Raw genomic sequence first — 20,031 nt, forward strand, 5'->3', positions numbered from 1 at the left:
CCTCTTATTATCAATGGGGCACTTTCGGTGTAGTACTAGATTTGTAGTAATAAGCTGAATTTTAGTATGGTGAGAAGGTCAGTTCTCTTTTTCTGCAATGAAATGGTATTATGATTCCTTACCTAATATGATGCTGTTTAAGCAAAACTTTGGATAACTATGTTGTTTATGTTGCAAGAAAAGGAGAAAACAACAACACTGTTACCCAAAGTTTTGTTCAAACAGCATCAAATTAGGCAAGGAATCATAATACCCACGCTTTTTCCACCATTTCATTGCAGAAACGGAGAATGAGGCACGTTCGGTGTAGTACTAGATTTGTAGTAATGAGCTGAATTTTAGTATGGTGAGAAGGTCAATTCTCCGTTTCTGCAATGAAATGGTGCAAAAAGCGTGGGTATTATGATTCCTTGCCTAATTTGATGCTGTTTGAGCAAAACTTTGGATATTAGCGCATTTGCCCAAAAGTACACGCGGCAAATCCCTGAGGAAAGGAACAGCCGCGTTTTTTGCTCCGCTTTTACTCAATTCTTATGGGAGATAACATTGCGGCGTTTCCTCAAGTGCAGTTGTTCCTTTCCAAGAGGATTTGCCGCGTGGAATAGGACGCAATCAGTGAAGTACTAGATTGAAAGTAGTGAGCTGGATTTTTGTATGGTGAGATGATCAGTTCTCCATTTCTGCAATGAAATGGTGCAAACAGCGTGGGTTATATGGTTTCTTGCCTAATTTTATGCTGTTTGAGCAAAACTTTGGGTAACTGTGTTGTTGAAATTGCAAGAAATAAATAATACAACATCACAAATACCCAAACTTTTGCTCAAATAGCATCAAATTAGTCAAGAAATCATATAACCCACGCTGTTTGTACCATTTCATTACAGAAACGGAGAACTGATCATCTCACCATACAAAAATCCAGCTCACTACTTTCAATCTAGTACTTCACTGATTGCTTCCTATTTCGTGCAAATGCGCGTTTGGAACATTATAAAGGCCGCGCGGTGTATCATATTCAGCAAACCAGTCAATAACTATGTTGTTTATGTTGCAAGAAATGGAGAAAACAACAACACTGTTGCCCAAAGTTTTGCTCAAACAGCATCAAATAGGAAGCAATCAGTGAAGTACTAGATTGAAAGTAGTGAGCTGGATTTTTGTATGGTGAGATGATCAATTCTTCATTTCTGTAATAAACTGGTGCAAACAGCGTGGGTTTTCTTGCCTAATTGATGATGTTCGAACCTAGGGGCAGGACAGATACAGCGAGAGTAACACTGTTATCGAAGTGTTGCTCAGAATTCCTCAGGATTGCTCTGGATCACTCTGGTTTTCCTGAAGTGTTGCCTGATACCAGTAAAAAATCGAGCAGTCTTGCCCGATTTTCCGCTTCGTAAAGACGTTTCTGAATGGATTCGAACAAAAAGAGTTACTCAGGATTGCTCAGAGTTGCTCCGGATTTCACAGTGTCTTGCCCCTAGGTTCGAACAAAAGTTTGAGTAACTGTGTTGTTCAAGTTGCAAGAAATAAATAATACAACAACACAGTTACCTAAAATTTTGCTCAAACAGCATCAAATTAGACAAGAAATCATTTAACCCACGCTGTTTGCACCATTTTGCTGCAGAAATGGAGAACTGATCATCTCACCATACAAAAATCCAGCTCACTACTTTCAATCTAGTACTTCACTGATTGCGTCCTATAGGACAGATAGGTGAAGTACTAGATTTGTAGTAATGAGCTGAATTTTAGTATGGTGAGAAGGTCAATTCTCCGTTTCTGCAATGAAATGGTACAAAAAGCGTGGGTATTATGATTCCTTGCCTAATTTGATGCCGTTTGAGCAAAACTTTGGGTAACAGTGTTGTTGTTTTCTCCATTTCTTGCAACATAAACAACATGGTTATCCAAAGTTTTGCTCAAACAGCATCAATTTAGGCAAGGAATCATAATACCCACGCTTTTTGCACCATTTCATTGCAGAAACGGAGAATAGGACAGATCGGTGAAGTACTAGATTTGTAGTAATGAGCTGAATTTTAGTATGGTGAGAAGGTCAATTCTCCGTGTTGGATTTGATCCAACGGGGGGAAAATTTCCGAAATTATGATCCTTCGGTACGGGAATGAAAACACTTAATCCGTTGTGTTTGGGAAGGATATAATTTTCCTAAGGAAAATATTTAAATTATAATTGTTACAGACTATCATTATAATTATGTTTGCTTGTCTCGCAAACTGGCTTTGAGAACCCCTGTACAGCAGGTTGTTCTTTGTGCAATATATGGTTAGTTCACATTGGTTTACATAGTTTTACTTACGTTTATGTTCCTTTGTGGCTTCGTGTCTATAGCATGTGTGGTCGTAGTCCTAATAATTTGAGTTCAAGTTGTACATATAATCTTTCGAAGAAAATGTATTTTAGCTTACCGGACTTGGAAATAAGCAATTTACTATGTTCTAGGCTCAGAGGAACAGGAACGTAGCGGAGTTTAGGTTACCTAGTATGCATAGATAAATTTAAGTCCAAATTGCATGATTTTATGTATCTAAGCTTACCAATTCGGCGTGTAAATAGTAGACACTTATTTAATTAATTAGTTCACTAGTTTTAAGTTCAATTTTAGGATATTTGCACTAGTTTAAGGATATTTTAAAGTAGAATTAACACAATATTGTTGCTCATACTATCAAGGAATATTCTTCTCTCCTGTTTCTGTCGACTCACCCATGTGACAGGCCGAATACCTGTTACTCCCTACCATCCGTACAATCACTGCCGCAATCTTGTTCGCAAGGTTGCGAACAATGTAGAGACTACGGTGGTAGACTTGCGCGCTGGCCTAATGGGGTAGGCCAACACTCCCCCAGGGTACGCCAACATCCGGTTGGCTTACTGTTCCACGCGCTGTATATCCAGGACCGCCAATTTCGCCACGGGACGCTCGTAGACTCCAGAGGCTGTCTGCACAGTTGCTGATCGAATCTGGCTGTCGCGTCCTTCTTTCGTCGAGATGACCCGTCCTTTCGGCCAGCAATTTCGGGGTAACTTCGGGTCGACAATCACGACAATATCTCCGGTCGCAATAGGCTTGGTTAACTGGAACCACTTTGACCGACGAGTAATCTCCGGCAGGTAGTCGCTTACCCATCGTTTCCAAAACGTATTCGCTAGGATCTGTGACGTACACATGTTCTGCCTGAGAGCGTAGCCACTGTCATCAAGGTTAACCAAAGGTTTTGTACCGTTCGAGGAACCGACCAAGAAATGGTTTGGTGTTAAGGCCGGGCCGGAGTCGTCATCAACTGGTACATGTGTTAAGGGACGGCCATTAACGGTATTTTCAATCTCGATTAGGAGATTCCTCAGGACTTCATCAGTCAGGGCCTTGGTAGAGCAGACAGCTGACAAGTTGTTTTTCACGGTTCGAATTAACCGTTCCCAGCTACCACCCATGTGTGGTGCTAGCGGAGGATTGAACACCCATTCGGTATCAGTGGTTGTGAACTCCCTCATAATTTCGTCATGGTTCATTGTTGTTCGGAGGTTCTGCAGCTCTCTGTTCGCTCCAACGAAATTTGTTCCTCGGTCGCTGTAGATTTTTCGTGGCTGACCACGTCGAGCGATGAAATTCCGGAGGGCCATTATGCATGAATCGGTGCTGAGTGAATGGACGAGCTCTATATGTATGGCTCGGATAGTTAAGCATGTTGCCAACATTCCCCAACGCTTTTCATGCCTTCTGCCAACAACAACTTCAATAGGGCCAAAGTAATCGACGCCCACGTGGGTAAACGGTCTACAGAATGCCGCAAGACGTCCGGGTGGGAGGTCGGCCATGATTGGAATTGTCGGCTTAACTCTTTCGTTCATGCATCTTTGGCATTTCTGGCGAACTTGACTGTAACACGAGCGTAAACGAGCGATTTGGTATTTTTGGCGCAGCTCATTTATCACTGTTTCGTGGTTCTGATGGTGGTAACTATTGTGGTAGTGGTTTATTATTAATGTGGTAATGTGGTGCTGTCTAGGAAGGATTATGGGATTCTTCGCATCTTCGGTAGCAAATTGGCAGGCGGCGATACGTGTCTTCATTCGCATTATGCCGCGGTCGTCTATCCATGGGATGAGCTTGTACAGCGGGCTTGACTTAGGAAGAAGTGCTGGTGACTCTGCAGACTTCTGCTGCGCATTTTGTAGTATGCGAAACTCTTCCGGGTATCCTTCCTGCTGCGCAATACGGATAAGATGCGCTTCGGCTGTGCGGAGTTCGCAGTTTGCGAGTGGTGTACGGACGATGGGCTTGCGTTGTATTCTCAGGCGACAGTTCGTGATGAACCGTTGTACCAGTGCCACAACGCGTTGCAGTCGCTTCCAGCTGGAGAAGTTCTGTATGGGAACGAGTGGTTCCGGAACACAGTGATGAGTTAGCAAACTTGTTCTCAGCTCAGTGTTCGTTGCTTCCTTCGGGGAAATAGAGGGCGGCCATTTATCCACAGTTTGCCAGAGAAAACTTGGGCCTCGAAACCACCTGCTTTCTGTTGACAGCTCAGGAAGTCCGTCCCACTTAGTAGCATCGTCAGCTACGTTCAACTTGCTTGGTACGTATCGCCAGTCACAAGGCTCAGTGACCTCCAGAATCTCGGTGATGCGGAAACCGACAAATTGGCTGTAGCGTCGGTGGTCAGAGCTGATCCAACATAGCACATCCCGAGAGTCTGACCAGTAGAATCTTCTGTTGATCCGAATCGGCAAAGTATCAAGCACGGTTTGCGATAGGCGAGTTCCGATCACTGCTGCTTGTAGCTCTAGGCGCGGAATGGATGTCAGCTTAAGAGGGGCCACCCTAGCCTTTGCGGTGACGAGTGAGCAGTAGTTTTTCCCATCCTTAGAGAGTCTCAGGAAACACACAGCTGCCATTCCGTCTCTTCCAGCATCTACGAACGTGTGAAGCTGAACTTCATCAGCGTCGTTGACCAGATGCTCAGGCCAGAAACATCTGGGAATTCGCAAATTTTCAACTTGCGGTAAAACAGTCAACCATTTTTGCCACTTCTCGAAAGCCTCGTCTTCGATTTGCTCGTCCCAGGTGACACCAGATCGCCAGATATCTTGTAAAAGGACTTTTAAATAGGCGAGAACGTGGGCAATGAGTCCGAGTGGGTCAAATATGGTCATTAGAACTCGTAGCACTTCACGCTTTGTGGGACGTCGGTCGCCCCTGAGCAACTTTTCACCGTAGCGATTCCAGCCGATCTTGTAGGTGAAGGCATCAGCCGCTGTGTTCCACCACATCCCTAGAACTTTCTCGGTGGATAATTCGGTTGCTAGGTCTAGGCTTTTCTCCGCATTCGTGCTCTGCTCCTGCAGTGCTTCCACAACTCTTCTGGAATTACTAATCCAGTTGCGGATTTCGAAGCCACCCTGGGCGTGAACGTGACGAACTTCCTCCGCTAGCTGGATTGCTTCTTCCTCCGTAGCGACACTTATCAACATGTCGTCGACATAGTGGGACTTGATGACAGCTTCGCATGCTTCCGGAAATTCGCTCCTGAACCTTTCCGCATTGACGTTCTTGACATATTGTGCACTGCTGGGTGAGCAGCACGCGCCGAAGGTCATCACCGCCATAACGTAAACTCCAAGTTCTCCGTTCTCATCCGTCCAGTAGAAGCATTGGTATTGCTGGTCTTCGCGGCGAATCTGCACTTGGTGGAACATTTCGCGGATGTCTCCTGTTACTGCAACGGGATGAAGCCGAAAGCGTAAAAGAATTCCGAGTAGGGAACAAAGTAAATCAGGACCCTTCAAAAGGACGGAATTCAATGAAACTCCATGGGCCTTCGCTGCTGCGTCCCACACTATTCGGACCTTCCCGGGTTTGTTGGGGTTGGTTACCGGGAAGACAGGCAAATACCACATTTCGCCGGTTTGCTGCCGGATTTCTTCATCAGAGAGTTTGCGAATGTATCCTTTGGTGGCATAGTCACATATCTTCTGTTGCAAAACTTTTGCGAGAACAGGATCATTCGCCATGCGTTTCTCCAGGCATCGGTGGCGACGCAAAGCCATAGGGCGGCTGTCTGGCAGACGGACATTGTCATAACGCCAGAGTAGACCAGTCTCAAAACGGTCGCCTGAAAATCGGGTCAACGACTTCAGCAGAGATTCAGCACGTTCATCTTCGGTCGATAGCAGAACTTTGGACGAGGCATTAACTCCTAGGCTGTCAATGGAGAAATAATCTTTCATCGCTTGATGTAGATCATCATCCGAGTTTTCGTTCAGTGAGCAGACGTGAAAGCTGTAGTGGAACATGTTCGGTGCGTCTCCAAATCCTAGGTTACCGCAAATTGTCCAGCCTAGCCGTGTCTTAGTTGCGATCGGCTCGCCGAATTTTCCTTCTCGACTCTTGAGGGTTAAGCCCAGTTGCGCATGCTTTGTGCCGATAAGGATGCGAGGGCGAGCTTCGGTGTACGAGTCGATAGGCAATCCTTCCAAATAGCGATATGATCGCTTCAGTTCCCCAAAGTCCAAGGTCTGTCGTGGTAGCAGCAGCTCGTTGACCGTTTGTACACCTTCCAAGGTAAACTTCTCGGCATCTGCATGACGTCCGGCGACTTGTAGGCGAACTATGCAAGAGTCCTTCTCGCAGCGCTCGGTACCACCCGTCCATCGAAGGCATATTGGATTTGGCGTGCCATCCAGTTGCAGTTCATCTGCTAGATCTTGATCGAGCAGCGTTGTTCCTGAGCCTTCATCAAGAAAGGCATACGTATGAATCGTTTTCTCTGGCCCCGACAAAACAACTGGAAGATAGCGGAAGAGAACCGAGCTAGACACTGTCTGGTGTGTATTGCAACCCTGCTCGGCACCGCTTGTTGTTGGCTGCGAAGACTCTGGATTCCCAGCTGCAGTAGTGCTTTGGTGTGACTTGGATTTTAGCTCGTTGTGCAGCAGCTCATGGTGCCGAAAGGAGCATCCGTCTTTACCGCAAGGTTTCGCCTTGCAGGTTCCTTTGTGTTGCCGAAGGCACGTTCGACAAAGCCCGAACTCTCGGACGACTGCCCACCGGGATTCTCTCGAAAACTCCTGAAACCGCTTGCATTTGTCAACGGACTTGCAGTTACCCTTGCACACCGGGCAGGTCTCCTTCTCCAGTGCTGTAAACGACTGCTTTGGCTGTTTGAAGCTCGCATCGTGCCTGATCTGTGTTTCTGAATGGGCATTGAGATACGTTTCTCCTTTTCCTTTCCGACGAGGCTCGTTCCGCATCGGTTTTTCCTGTGCCGACTCCGTTGGAAATGTTACCGTACTTGCAGCTTCGGCTAGCGAGTAGATCCACTCACTAAAGGTCGCCAAGTTGACCGCCAGCTGCGTCTTTCGATGTTGCGCCCAGTTTAGCTTGATTGACGGTGGAAGCTTCCCAACAAGCTGGTGGAGAAGACTTACGTTGTACATGTACTCTTCTAGCCCGCATGAGTCAACCGTTGCGCAGAAGTTCTGCACGTTGACGGCGAAGTCTACTAACGTCTCGAGACGATCTTCGCGTATCGGGGGTAGCGAAGTGATCTTTCCGATCAACGAGTGCACAATGATCTCCGGTTGACCAAATAGCATTTTCAGTGTGCTCACTATGCCCTGGACGTTTCCAGGATGCATCAATCTACACTTAACCGCTTCGTAGGCCTTTCCTTTCAAGCTTCGTTGCAGTCGCACAAGGTTTTCCTCCTCCGTGAATCCGCACATAGCTGTTGTGCTATTAAACATGGATAGGAAGATCGGCCATTCTTCCGGATTGCCGGAGAATGTTGGCAAATCCTTGGAAACCGCTTGCCTTGCTGCGATTTGTGAGCGTGATAGCTGAAACGGATCGTAATCATCTGGTTGCACGGGACAACTTTGACCTAGTGCGCCGTGATTCGGCTCTAGAACCGTCGAATTAGCTAAGGATCGGGTTATTCGGTTCAACGCAGGCTGTATTCTCGTTGACTGTGGTTGGACGTTGGGATTGAAATATTTCGACATGCGGATGGCAGGCTGACGTTGGTCGAACTCCCGCTGTGCTGGTTGCAGATCTGGTTGGCTCCGCTCCCGCCGTGCTGGCTGTTCATTAGACTGCTGCATTACCTCCGAATTACGCCCTTTTTCAACCCAATTCTCCACACGACTCCGAGAGTAAACGCTACTCGAACATCGACTCGATCCCCTCTCACTGGCTAGCTCCTCCAGAATTTGGTACTTCTTGTCCAAGAATGCTTTGTGCTTCTCCGCTTCTAGCTGCTCTGCAACCCGTCGTCGTTCTGCTTGTTGCTCCTCAAAGACTCTTTCCTCTTCCAACCGTTGTAGCTGCAATTTAGCGCGGTTCCGAGCAGACCTCTGAGATGACGAACACGAGACTTCTGATGATGCTTCATCTAGCTGGATAGCGGGTAACCCTTCCAACGACGGAACGAACAACTTCTTCCCGGTCATCTGTGCTGTTGGGGGCGCTCCAGGACTCGGATTTCCCATATGACGTGACGAATGTGATGGATGCACGGTTGGATCTGTTGACTTCGGTGACGGCGGATTGCCGTTTGATGGACTCTCCGGACCTGTCGTGGAAACTCGTTTTTGAGATGAAGCACGCTTGGACGAGTGTTGTTGGTGGACATCTTTCGGCGCAGGATCTTCACCTGAGGTTGACGTTGTTCGCTGGTTCCATGTCGCAGTCTTGCAGTTGGTACAACTCCAGCTCTGGTTGACAACTTCATCTGTGACTCCCACGCAATTGTAGTGATGCCATCCGTCGCACTGGTCGCACTGAACCATATCATCCGTGTCGCCTCCTCCGCAGGTCTTGCAGGTGTATCCATCGACGGTCTTCTCCTTGCCTTCCTCGACCACTACCACATCATCACTACCTTTATCACCGACCAATTCACTAATCACCTCACCATCTTTGGCCTTCGGCCGTTCACTCTTGCCACTCGCTTTGCTACCTTTTCCGTCGGACTTCGAACCACGACTTGACATGCTCGCGACGACTGTTATTTCGTATAAACGAAAATTATATTTTGTTGGATTTGATCCAACGGGGGGAAAATTTCCGAAATTATGATCCTTCGGTACGGGAATGAAAACACTTAATCCGTTGTGTTTGGGAAGGATATAATTTTCCTAAGGAAAATATTTAAATTATAATTGTTACAGACTATCATTATAATTATGTTTGCTTGTCTCGCAAACTGGCTTTGAGAACCCCTGTACAGCAGGTTGTTCTTTGTGCAATATATGGTTAGTTCACATTGGTTTACATAGTTTTACTTACGTTTATGTTCCTTTGTGGCTTCGTGTCTATAGCATGTGTGGTCGTAGTCCTAATAATTTGAGTTCAAGTTGTACATATAATCTTTCGAAGAAAATGTATTTTAGCTTACCGGACTTGGAAATAAGCAATTTACTATGTTCTAGGCTCAGAGGAACAGGAACGTAGCGGAGTTTAGGTTACCTAGTATGCATAGATAAATTTAAGTCCAAATTGCATGATTTTATGTATCTAAGCTTACCAATTCGGCGTGTAAATAGTAGACACTTATTTAATTAATTAGTTCACTAGTTTTAAGTTCAATTTTAGGATATTTGCACTAGTTTAAGGATATTTTAAAGTAGAATTAACACAATATTGTTGCTCATACTATCAAGGAATATTCTTCTCTCCTGTTTCTGTCGACTCACCCATGTGACAGGCCGAATACCTGTTACTCCCTACCATCCGTACAATCACTGCCGCAATCTTGTTCGCAAGGTTGCGAACAATGTAGAGACTACGGTGGTAGACTTGCGCGCTGGCCTAATGGGGTAGGCCAACACTCCGTTTCTGCAATAAAATGGTACAAAAGGCGTCGGTATTATGATTCCTTGACTAATTTGATGCTGTTTGAGCAAAACTTTGGGCAACAGTGTTGCTGTTTTCTCAGGGGGTTGGACACTCTAATCATGATTAGAAAGATTAGGAGAGATTAGAAAAGATTAGGCGGGATTAGGAAATAGCTTTGCAAAACAAAAACCATTACGCTTTTTGTTCAGTGTTATGAACTGTCATTTTTTTTTTTTTTTTGGTAAACAAAAGCTGGAGCCCAAAAGCAGAAGACTTCTGACTCAGTTTTGCAGAATTTCTTAAGTTTTGAAAAAATTTTCTTGAATATTTCTTTAAAAGTTCATCTAAATCAAGAACAAAAACAACGTACTTGGTACCAGTTTACCGGAAAATAACGGACTCGCCCTCTAAAGCCGGTCCCAACGAAGGATCGTCGGAGAAACGCACCAAATTACATTCCGTTCCTTGGGTTGAGAAATAGTAAGTTTTCTAGTAAATTGTTTACTTTTACTTAGTTGGAGCAAATCTTATCTCTTTCTTCTCTTCCCAGTCGGCCGAAAAGTGTGGACGATGTCGTCGAGCAGGCCGAGGTGGTGGCAGCGCTCCGAGAAAGTTTGTCAACAGCCGATCTTCCGAATCTTTTGCTTTATGGACCACCGGGAACCGGTAAGACCAGTACTATTCTCGCGGCTGCCCGACAGCTTTTCGGAGACATGTTTAAGGAGCGAATTCTCGAGTTGAATGCCTCGGGCGATCGTGGCATTGCGGTCATCCGGAACAAGGTTAAAACGTTCGCTCAACTGACGGCCAGTGGCACAAGGGCGGACGGCAAGCCGTGTCCACCGTTTAAGATTGTCATTTTGGACGAGGCGGACGCTATGACCCACGCCGCACAGGCTGCGCTGCGTAGGACAATGGAGAAGGAAACGAAAACAACGCGAAAACAAAACGGCCAATTATGGAAAGCTGGAGGACTACGTGCGGAATCTCACTTACGATGCTTACATTGTTGGGCAGTTGACTGATTACGTTGTCATGCATGATGGGCTGAGCGACAAGCATTTGCGACAAACTTGGGGTTAGTTCAATGCATGGCCGAGTAGTCAAGCGCGTAAATATCGTTTATTTTTTTTTTTTTTCAGGAATGCTGCTCCCGTTTGCAAGGTGGTGGATCCGAGTACATACAGATCATGGATTTGCGATGCGTTACCATTCAAGCTTTGCAAGCCAGCTGAAGCTAATGGAATACTCAACTGATGTTTCTTTACATTTACACATAATACAACGTTTAATAATTAATCCAAATGTTTGAACTTAGCTACGAAATCTTCCTGTGGTTCTTACCTTTTACTTGCAGGCTTATTCTGCGCGGCGTGTGAGGTGAGACGAGTCGAATGAGGTGACAAAAGTCGATTCGCCCCATTTGATTTACATTAGTCGTCTCACGTCACGTGAGACGAAACCGTCCGTCTCACCTCACACGCCGCGCAGAATAAACCTGTTGTTTGTATGCTTAACTCCATGGAATATTGGGCAGGTGTACCTATTTTGGGCGTTTGCTGCTATAACTAAGTCAATTTAAAACCGATTGATTTGAATTTTTATACAGAGTTCGATACTGTACGTGCCTAAAGAGGCTATAACAAATTATAATCAAGAACGAGTTCAATTTCAGAAATTCTGAAACAAGTTCTATATCACCGGCCCTTATTATGAGTGTCATTTCACGGTGAAAATCGATCACGGTGACACATTGCGAATCCACAGTGAAAAAGTTGTGGGTTAATCAAAGGGGAATTCACCGTCCTTATTACCGGTGTCACTTTTTGGTTTTCACCGTGAAGTGACACTCGTAATCAGGCCCACCATGAAATTTGGGAGGACTTGGTAAACCAAATAGGCTATAATGAATTCTAATCAAGAACGAATTTAACTTCCGAAATTCTGAAACAAGTTCTGTATCACCATGAAATTTGGGAGGACTTGGTGAACCAAATAGGCTATAACAAATTCTAATCAAGAACGAATTTAACTTCCGATATTCTGTATCACCATGCAATTTGGGAGGACTTGGTGAACCAAATAGGCTATAACAAATTCTAATCAAGAACGAATTTAACTTCCGATATTCTGTATCACCATGCAATTTGGGAGGACTTGGTGAACCAAATAGGCAATAATGAATTCTAATCAAGAACGAATTTAACTTCCGATATTCTGTATCACCATGCAATTTGGGAGGACTTGGTGAACCAAATAGGCTATAACAAATTCTAATCAAGAACGAATTTAACTTCCGATATTCTGTATCACCATGCAATTTGGGAGGACTTGGTGAACCAAATAGGCAATAATGAATTCTAATCAAGAACGAATTTAACTTCCGATATTCTGTATCACCATGCAATTTGGGAGGACTTGGTGAACTAAATAGGCAATAATGAATTCTAATCAAGAACGAATTTAACTTCCGATATTCTGTATCACCATGCAATTTGGGAGGACTTGGTAAACCAAATAGGCTATAACAAATTCTAATCAAGAACGAATTTAACTTCCGATATTCTGTATCACCATGCAATTTGGGAGGACTTGGTGAACCAAATAGGCAATAATGAATTCTAATCAAGAACGAATTTAACTTCCGATATTCTGTATCACCATGCAATTTGGGAGGACTTGGTGAACCAAATAGGCAATAATGAATTCTAATCAAGAACGAATTTAACTTCCGATATTCTGTATCACCATGCAATTTGGGAGGACTTGGTGAACTAAATAGGCAATAATGAATTCTAATCAAGAACGAATTTAACTTCCGATATTCTGTATCACCATGCAATTTGGGAGGACTTGGTAAACCAAATAGGCTATAACAAATTCTAATCAAGAACGAATTTAACTTCCGATATTCTGTATCACCATGCAATTTGGGAGGACTTGGTGAACCAAATAGGCAATAATGAATTCTAATCAAGAACGAATTTAACTTCCGATATTCTGTATCACCATGCAATTTGGGAGGACTTGGTGAACCAAATAGGCAATAATGAATTCTAATCAAGAACGAATTTAACTTCCGATATTCTGTATCACCATGCAAAATACAACAAATGCAAAACAATTCGATCTATTCAATGCTGATAATTATCAGGAAGTCAAAGTCTGTAGTGGTGTTGGCTCTGTTGGTGGCTTCGTAATCGTAGTGAAACATATTGCTAGAAGTAAATGTAAGAAAAAATAAATGAAATAATAATAATAATAATAATAATAAAACAAATAAACATTTAAGTGAGATATTCAGATGATATTCACGGTGAATTTCATTTGGCATTTTGCAAAGGTAGTCCGTGACATTTCGCATAAATATTCGTTAAATAGGGGTGATACACAAATTATGTCTCGCAAAAATCGACCTTTTTCAACCCCCCTCCCCCCTATGTCACACTTTTTGTATGGGACCTCAATATTTTTTGTAAGGGTCGTCACGTTCTGCAAAACCTCCCCTCCCCCCTAAGAGCGTGACGTAATTTGTGTACGACCCTATAGCGGTTTTTCATACATCATATTCTCAGGTTCAGCTTCTAAAATGAGCTGTAGATGGTTGAATTTAGACATGACGAAATGAAATTTTCAGCACTGATCCTCGTAAACTTTACTAGAGCCTGCGTACCTGTTGCAAAGGATAGAGCAATCTGCTCAACAATACCTACACACTAACTACAAACATCTAAGTTTCGTTTATCAGTCTGTTGTCAAAAAATACAACACATTTTCATCTGCTTGGGGTGAGATCGCACCTTTGTAGGGTATTGGTTTCCTTATTAAGTATATGTCTCCCATTTTCATTCTACGAAAAACAAAGGATTGAAGCGCTGTTTGTTTTGTTTCTTATTTTTGTATTTTTGTTAGAAGTGAGCTCCCATGAAAACAAAAAGAACGGAATCAATCGGTGCCGTAATCGCTTGTTTTCGAATAGGATGAACACACTAAGATTCAGATGTTCCAGCTCAGTAATTTTTTCACTGAGTTCAGTATTTTTTCCATCTTTTTACTGAGTTTTCAACAGCAGATTTATTTCGGTACACTCAGTAATCGTATTTACCGTTCACCAGTAACGATATTTACCGTGTTTCAGTAACTTTTGACAGTTTGTGAGCTGAGCTCGGTAACTCATTTACAGAATATCCGCAAAATAAATAACCGAGCGTACCGAGTTAAATCTGCTGTTGAGAACTCAGTAAAAAGATGGGGAAAATACCGAGCTGATCTTAGTGTGAATATGGGATCGTGAGATTACTGATGGCACACATATCCTACATATAGTGACATAAAATCAAGCCATTTCATTTTCATTTTCATTTTGCAGCATTTGGTGGGGCAATGAGAGCGCAAGTCAGTCCAAAGCCGATGATAAGGAGGGGTAATGGCTGAATAGTCTTTGCTGACCACATAAACGCCATGGGATAGGAAAAGGGTATTTTGGTGTGGGATTAGGGTGTTGGTACAGACTTGACAACAAGTATGGGAAAACTCATTCGCTCACCCAAGTAACAGAACTAGCTGAATAACGGTTTCTTAAGTTGAAGTTTGCTTGAGAATTGTTTGTTCCACTTTTGTACAGCAAAAATGTTTGTTGGGATACGCACATTTTAGTAAAATTTACTTTCATTTCTAAAGGCAATATACACTTTTTCGCCATGACAAGGTGGCACAATCTTTGTTTGCAAACTGAGACTTCTTTCTTGTCTAACTCCAGGGTTTCCACTGTTTAAGAAAATTCCATGTAAACTCACATCATATATCGCATTTGACGAATACTTGCATGAATCCATAAAATTTCCCCCGAGGTTTATAGCAAATGCTTAAAACAAATGGTTAGTCCGGTCGAGCTATCAGATCAAAAATTCAAAAATCGTAAATTAGCCTTCAAAGTTCATAAACTAACTTGTTGAGCCGTAATTACATTCACCGGATTGCTAGAAACATCGAATATCCTAGTTGTAACTATGGTGGCATTTATATGATGTTTGTTTATTAATTATAGTCTAGTCTAGTCTAGTCTACACATACACAGCCATTCATTGAAAGAATCCTGGAAAATGATAGAATCGACTACTTACTGGAAAAACTTGTAATTAGAAGGCACGAAATGTTGCTAATTGGCAAATTGAGAGATGAAATTTGTGAAAAAAATCGCGTTCTGGTGGGATTCGAACCCACGACTCCGTATTCGCTAGACCGGCGCTTTAACCAACTAAGCCACAGAACAGGTAATGGTTCTGCGGAATAGAAAGCCAAACTGACTCCGAAGCCGCACCATGAACACTCCTATTTCACAAACTCATCTCTCTTTTCGGCTTAGATGCCAATCCACAACACACTCCTGTGTGTGCCCACTACCTACAAGTGCGAGCGAGTTATTTATATGAAGCCGAGACTTACTCTCGCACTCCGCATACCTAGCCACCAGGCAGTTTGTTTTGCTGGTGTCTAATTAGTATGCGTCGAGAGCTCGGCACGGTCGGACGCTCGGACGACCGAACTGCGCCAAGTGACGCAAGCAAGGGTACAATGATACATGTTGCCCATTTTACTGGCATTTTACCAGGTTAGCTGGTATGTCTGAAACATACTGGAAAAACTTTTTCCAGTATGTTTCAGACATACCAGCTAACCTGGTAAAATGCCAGTAAAATGGGCAACATGTATCATTGTACCCTTGCTTGCGTCACTTGGCGCAGTTCGGTCGTCCGACCGTGCCGAGCTCTCGACGCATACTAATTAGACACCAGCAAAACAAACTGCCTGGTGGCTAGGTATGCGGAGTGCGAGAGTAAGTCTCGGCTTCATATAAATAACTCGCTCGCACTTGTAGGTACACGGTTACAGAAGTTACACAGATTTGTGTACTACTAGATCAGCCTCACCGCTGTGTCAAATGTACACAGATACTTTTCCGGCTCCAGCGCTGGCATGAAAACAAAATTAACAATTATTTTTGCACTGATCGATTCCTGATAATGCATGTCATCGTTCAGAGAAAATTAGTTATGAACTTTGCTCCCATACCAGCGCTAGAGCCAGAAAAGTGACTGTGTACATTTGACACAGGGGTGTAGGCTGATCTAGTAGTACACAAATCTGTGTACATTGTACACAAGCCTGTGTACATTGTACACAAGCCTGTGTTGTTTCATTTTAGGGTGTAGTGGGCACACACAGGAGTGTGTTGTGGATTGGCATCTAAGCCGAAAAGAGAGATGAGTTTGTGAAATAGGAGTGTTCATGGTGCGGCTTCGGAGTCAGTTTGGCTTTCTATTCCGCAGAACCATTACCTGTTCTGTGGCTTAGTTGGTTAAAGCGCCGGTCTAGCGAATACGGAGTCGTGGGTTCGAATCCCACCAGAACGCGATTTTTTTCACAAATTTCATCTCTCAATTTGCCAATTAGCAACATTTCGTGCCTTCTAATTACAAGTTTTTCCAGTATGTTTCAGACATACCAGCTAACCTGGTAAAATGCCAGTAAAATGGGCAACATGTATCATTGAATCGACTACTTCTATCATTTTTCTTGTCATTATTAATGTTTGCAGTGCATCAGAAATACATTACAAGCATTAAAGCGGCCAGGCCTACTGTGCAGCGTTTTTGATTTTACCATATAACTAATGAGTGGGGACATCTCGTACCAACCGCTCAGTTTTATAGAAAGCAATATACGAGAAAATCGGTGGAGGTGACGATGCTAAGAAGGTTAATGTCACCCCTTGGTCCTGGGTCCTTGGTTTCCTGGGATGGAACACAGGTATTTGATCCGTGTCCTGGCCCTTGTGCCTAGGCTTAAGCGCCTTTGCTCGCTCTCTGAAATGAAAGTGAAACAAAATACCATTTCCTGGGTTCATGGAAATGTAGCGTACCTAATTAAACATTACTTTTGATAGTTTAACATGGACCCATTTAAATGAGTATACAGAAACTACGATTTACATTTTTTACAATTACAAGTAAAATAATATAAGTAGGAACGTACTCACCAGGAATGTAACTTGGAATGCCTATAGGTGGATAGTAAAACTTGGTTTGTGGATCCAAACCGAGTTCTTCCGATTTCAGTCTGTCTTGGTTCGTCGTTGCATCGCGTCGTCGTTCTGTGTGTGTGCTTTTAGAGGAAAAAACTAGTTTTCGTGCGAGTCGGTCGTGTGATGCCAGCAGCGGATGACATTTCAGTCTGTCTTGGTTCGTCGTTGCATCGCGTCGTCGTCCAGTGTGTGTGCTTTTAAAGGAAAAAACTAGTTTTCGTGCGAGTCGGTCGTGTGATGCCAGCAGCGGATGACATTTCAGTCTGTCTTGGTTCGTCGTTGCATCGCGTCGTCGTTCTGTGTGTGTGCTTTTAGAGGAAAAAACTAGTTTTCGTGCGAGTCGGTCGTGTGATGCCAGCAGCGGATGACATTTCAGTCTGTCTTGGTTCGTCGTTGCATCGCGTCGTCGTCCAGTGTGTGTGCTTTTAAAGGAAAAAACTAGTTTTCGTGCGAGTCGGTCGTGTGATGCCAGCAGCGGATGACATTTCAGTCTGTCTTGGTTCGTCGTTGCATCGCGTCGTCGTCCTGTGTGCGTGCTTTTGGAGGAAAAAATCTAGTTTTCGTGCGAGTCGGTCGTGTGATGCCAGCAGCGGATGACAGTGTGTGTGCTTTTAGAGGAAAAAACTAGTTTTCGTGCGAGTCGGTCGTGTGATGCCAGCAGCGGATGACATTTCAGTCTGTCTTGGTTCGTCGTTGCATCGCGTCGTCGTCCTGCGTGCGTGCTCGTCTTCGTACGGGGCGGTTAAGTGTGTTTTTGGAGGCAAAGTTTAAGTGCCGCTTTTTTCATTCGGATCGGCCGCGTCGTCGTCGACAATTTGAATGTGCACATCGTCGTACCCGTGTGTTGTAGCGGTTCAGTGTGATTTCGAGGCCAGTTTGTGGAAGATGCTGCAGCACATACGCACTGGACACTTTGAAGGATGTTTATTGGTGAGCTCGTTCCATTTCATCACAATAATTAATGCTATAGGATGTATCATATTCTGCACTGGGTTTTGTGTATTTATCTAACAAATATTGAAAAGTTCGTCACGTCATGTGTCGGCGCTAGTTCCAAATGCACATTTAGTTGGTAATAAATATTTTTCTTTCATTTTTTGCATGTACACAAAAATTTGAATGGTTCGTCATCTTCGGTGTCGATATTTGTAATATTTTAGCCCATATGAATAAATGTTTTGACTCAAATAAACGTTGCATGAATTTCTGGAAAAAGAGAGGGTCGGTAAAAGATAGACGGCGAACCATGCGGTAAGATCTTTCTGATTTATTTATCCCGTGTATATTTTGTTAATACTTGTGAATCGATCGCGTTCAGCATTGTCTCGCGCGGAAACGCAAACTACGAATGAATAACTTATGTATGAATAACTTATGTAGGGTGAGTTTTGAGGCACAATAGATCGCGTTCGTCGTCCAAGGTTTAGAAGGGTATTTCTTCGCGAAATCCTCAACACATCTCCATTTCCCCTGTCCAAACTCCTAGTGATTTCTCGTAGTAACGCAGAGAATTCCTCGGTTATTGGCCTAAGCGAGAATCACGTCATCATTTCCTTCCCTATCCTCAATTGACCTGCATTCGGACGCGGCCGGCGCTGGTATTGCTTATTGAAAAGTATTGGGATTGCAGCATTTACACAATGAAAAGAAAGCTAATCCCAAGCATCATCTGTTGGTTTTTTGTGTAAATGCAGTTGTCCTTGCAATAACAGAGGAGCAACCGCGGGCGGTCAATCATGCTCATGCTCATGCTCATGCTCATGCTCAAACCGAGTTCTTCCGGTTGGTAGGACAGGCCCTGCATCGTTCCTCCTGCGGCAAACAACGGCGGATTCGCTGGAGCAAACCGATGGGGTGTGGATTTCACCGGAGATCTTCGGCAGGAAAACGCGGCGGTGGGGATATTGCTGGTGGTTGTTGAGCTCAGGAAGGTTTCCAGATTGCTCCAGTGTATTTGGGAACTCCACTGAACAGTCGAAGTCTTTTTGGAATCGCACCAGTCGGCCTTGATGCAGCGGTGATTCCCCGTGGAGTACTGGCAGATGCTGCAACAGCTGCACCGACTACCGCAGCTACGCTTCTCCAACGGCTGCGGCATTCGCGGGAGTCGTCCTTCAAGGAGGAGAAGGTTCTTGCACGAATCTCGTAAGTAGTGTTTCTCGTTCCGGCTCCGGTTGGGGTGATGTAAAACCTAATCGTTTCCGCCCTCGTCGAGGTCTACCCGTTAAAACTACGACTTTGGTTCTACTGGCGTGTTCTAATCGCTTTCGTGCACTTTCGTTTCGGCATCGGATTTTTCGCGAGCCATCACACAGTGATGCGAGGGCGGAAAAAAGTCGAAAAATCAACTTACGTATTTTGATTCAAATGTATTTTTTTCATTTTTCCTCGACATTTGAATAGTCTATTTTCAAAATTTGGTGCTAATTGAACGAAAATTGAATTTTTTCCAGAGCTTTATAGTGGGTGTAAATCATACTTGAAATTTAAGCTCCCATATAAAATGTATGGAAAAACAAAAACAAACTTCCTCTAAGTTTTCAAATATGAGCACACATTTGTACACATTTGACGCTATATTCATTTTGAAGATTTTTTTGTCAGCTTTCAGAAAACCTAGGGGTTATTTTGCGCAAACTTGCGCAACATATGTTTTTTGGCAAAGAAACAACTAGAAAGCCCTTATGTTGAATGACATTTGATCTCCTGCTTATAGTTAGCGTATTGCCTTACTTATTTTGAGAATAAAAGGAGATACATGCATATCTTCAAATTGTTACGATTGTATTGCTTCCATTTCTTATCTTTTATCATTCCACTTTTTATTTTCAAGGCTCAGACGTCATGAAGCTTTACAGAGCCATGCAAGCAACTCATACATAGACGAGAGGTCAATGGGAAAACATCTTTATATCTAAATTATTTCCAACATTTTCTCAAATTCTACATTAAAGAAGTTCCTATTCATTTGTATCGGCTCAGCTACCATAGCGCATAACAGAGCCGTTGTTTGTTGTAGAATGTTAACATTTCTATGTGTGAAAAGAATTTTAGTTATTGTAGTCTGTGTTCGATTTATGAC

General features: G+C 43.6%; 2 protein-coding genes across 2 annotated transcripts in view; one reads left to right on the forward strand and one right to left on the reverse strand.

The window, feature by feature from the left end:
* Positions 1–20,031, reverse strand: part of LOC109414244 (uncharacterized) — a 93,012-nt gene that overhangs the window by 10,080 nt on the left and 62,901 nt on the right. The window lies entirely within an intron of this gene.
* Positions 9,842–11,189, forward strand: LOC115265141 (replication factor C subunit 4-like). The gene is made up of 3 exons (XM_062854700.1): positions 9,842–9,846; positions 10,220–10,334; positions 10,381–11,189. The coding sequence occupies exons 1-3, from the start codon at positions 9,842–9,844 to the stop codon at positions 10,888–10,890; spliced, it is 630 nt and encodes a 209-aa protein (XP_062710684.1). The 3' UTR covers positions 10,891–11,189.

The sequence above is a fragment of the Aedes albopictus genome, chromosome 2 (genome assembly GCF_035046485.1).
Source record: "Aedes albopictus strain Foshan chromosome 2, AalbF5, whole genome shotgun sequence".
Classification (NCBI taxonomy): Eukaryota; Metazoa; Arthropoda; class Insecta; order Diptera; family Culicidae; genus Aedes; species Aedes albopictus.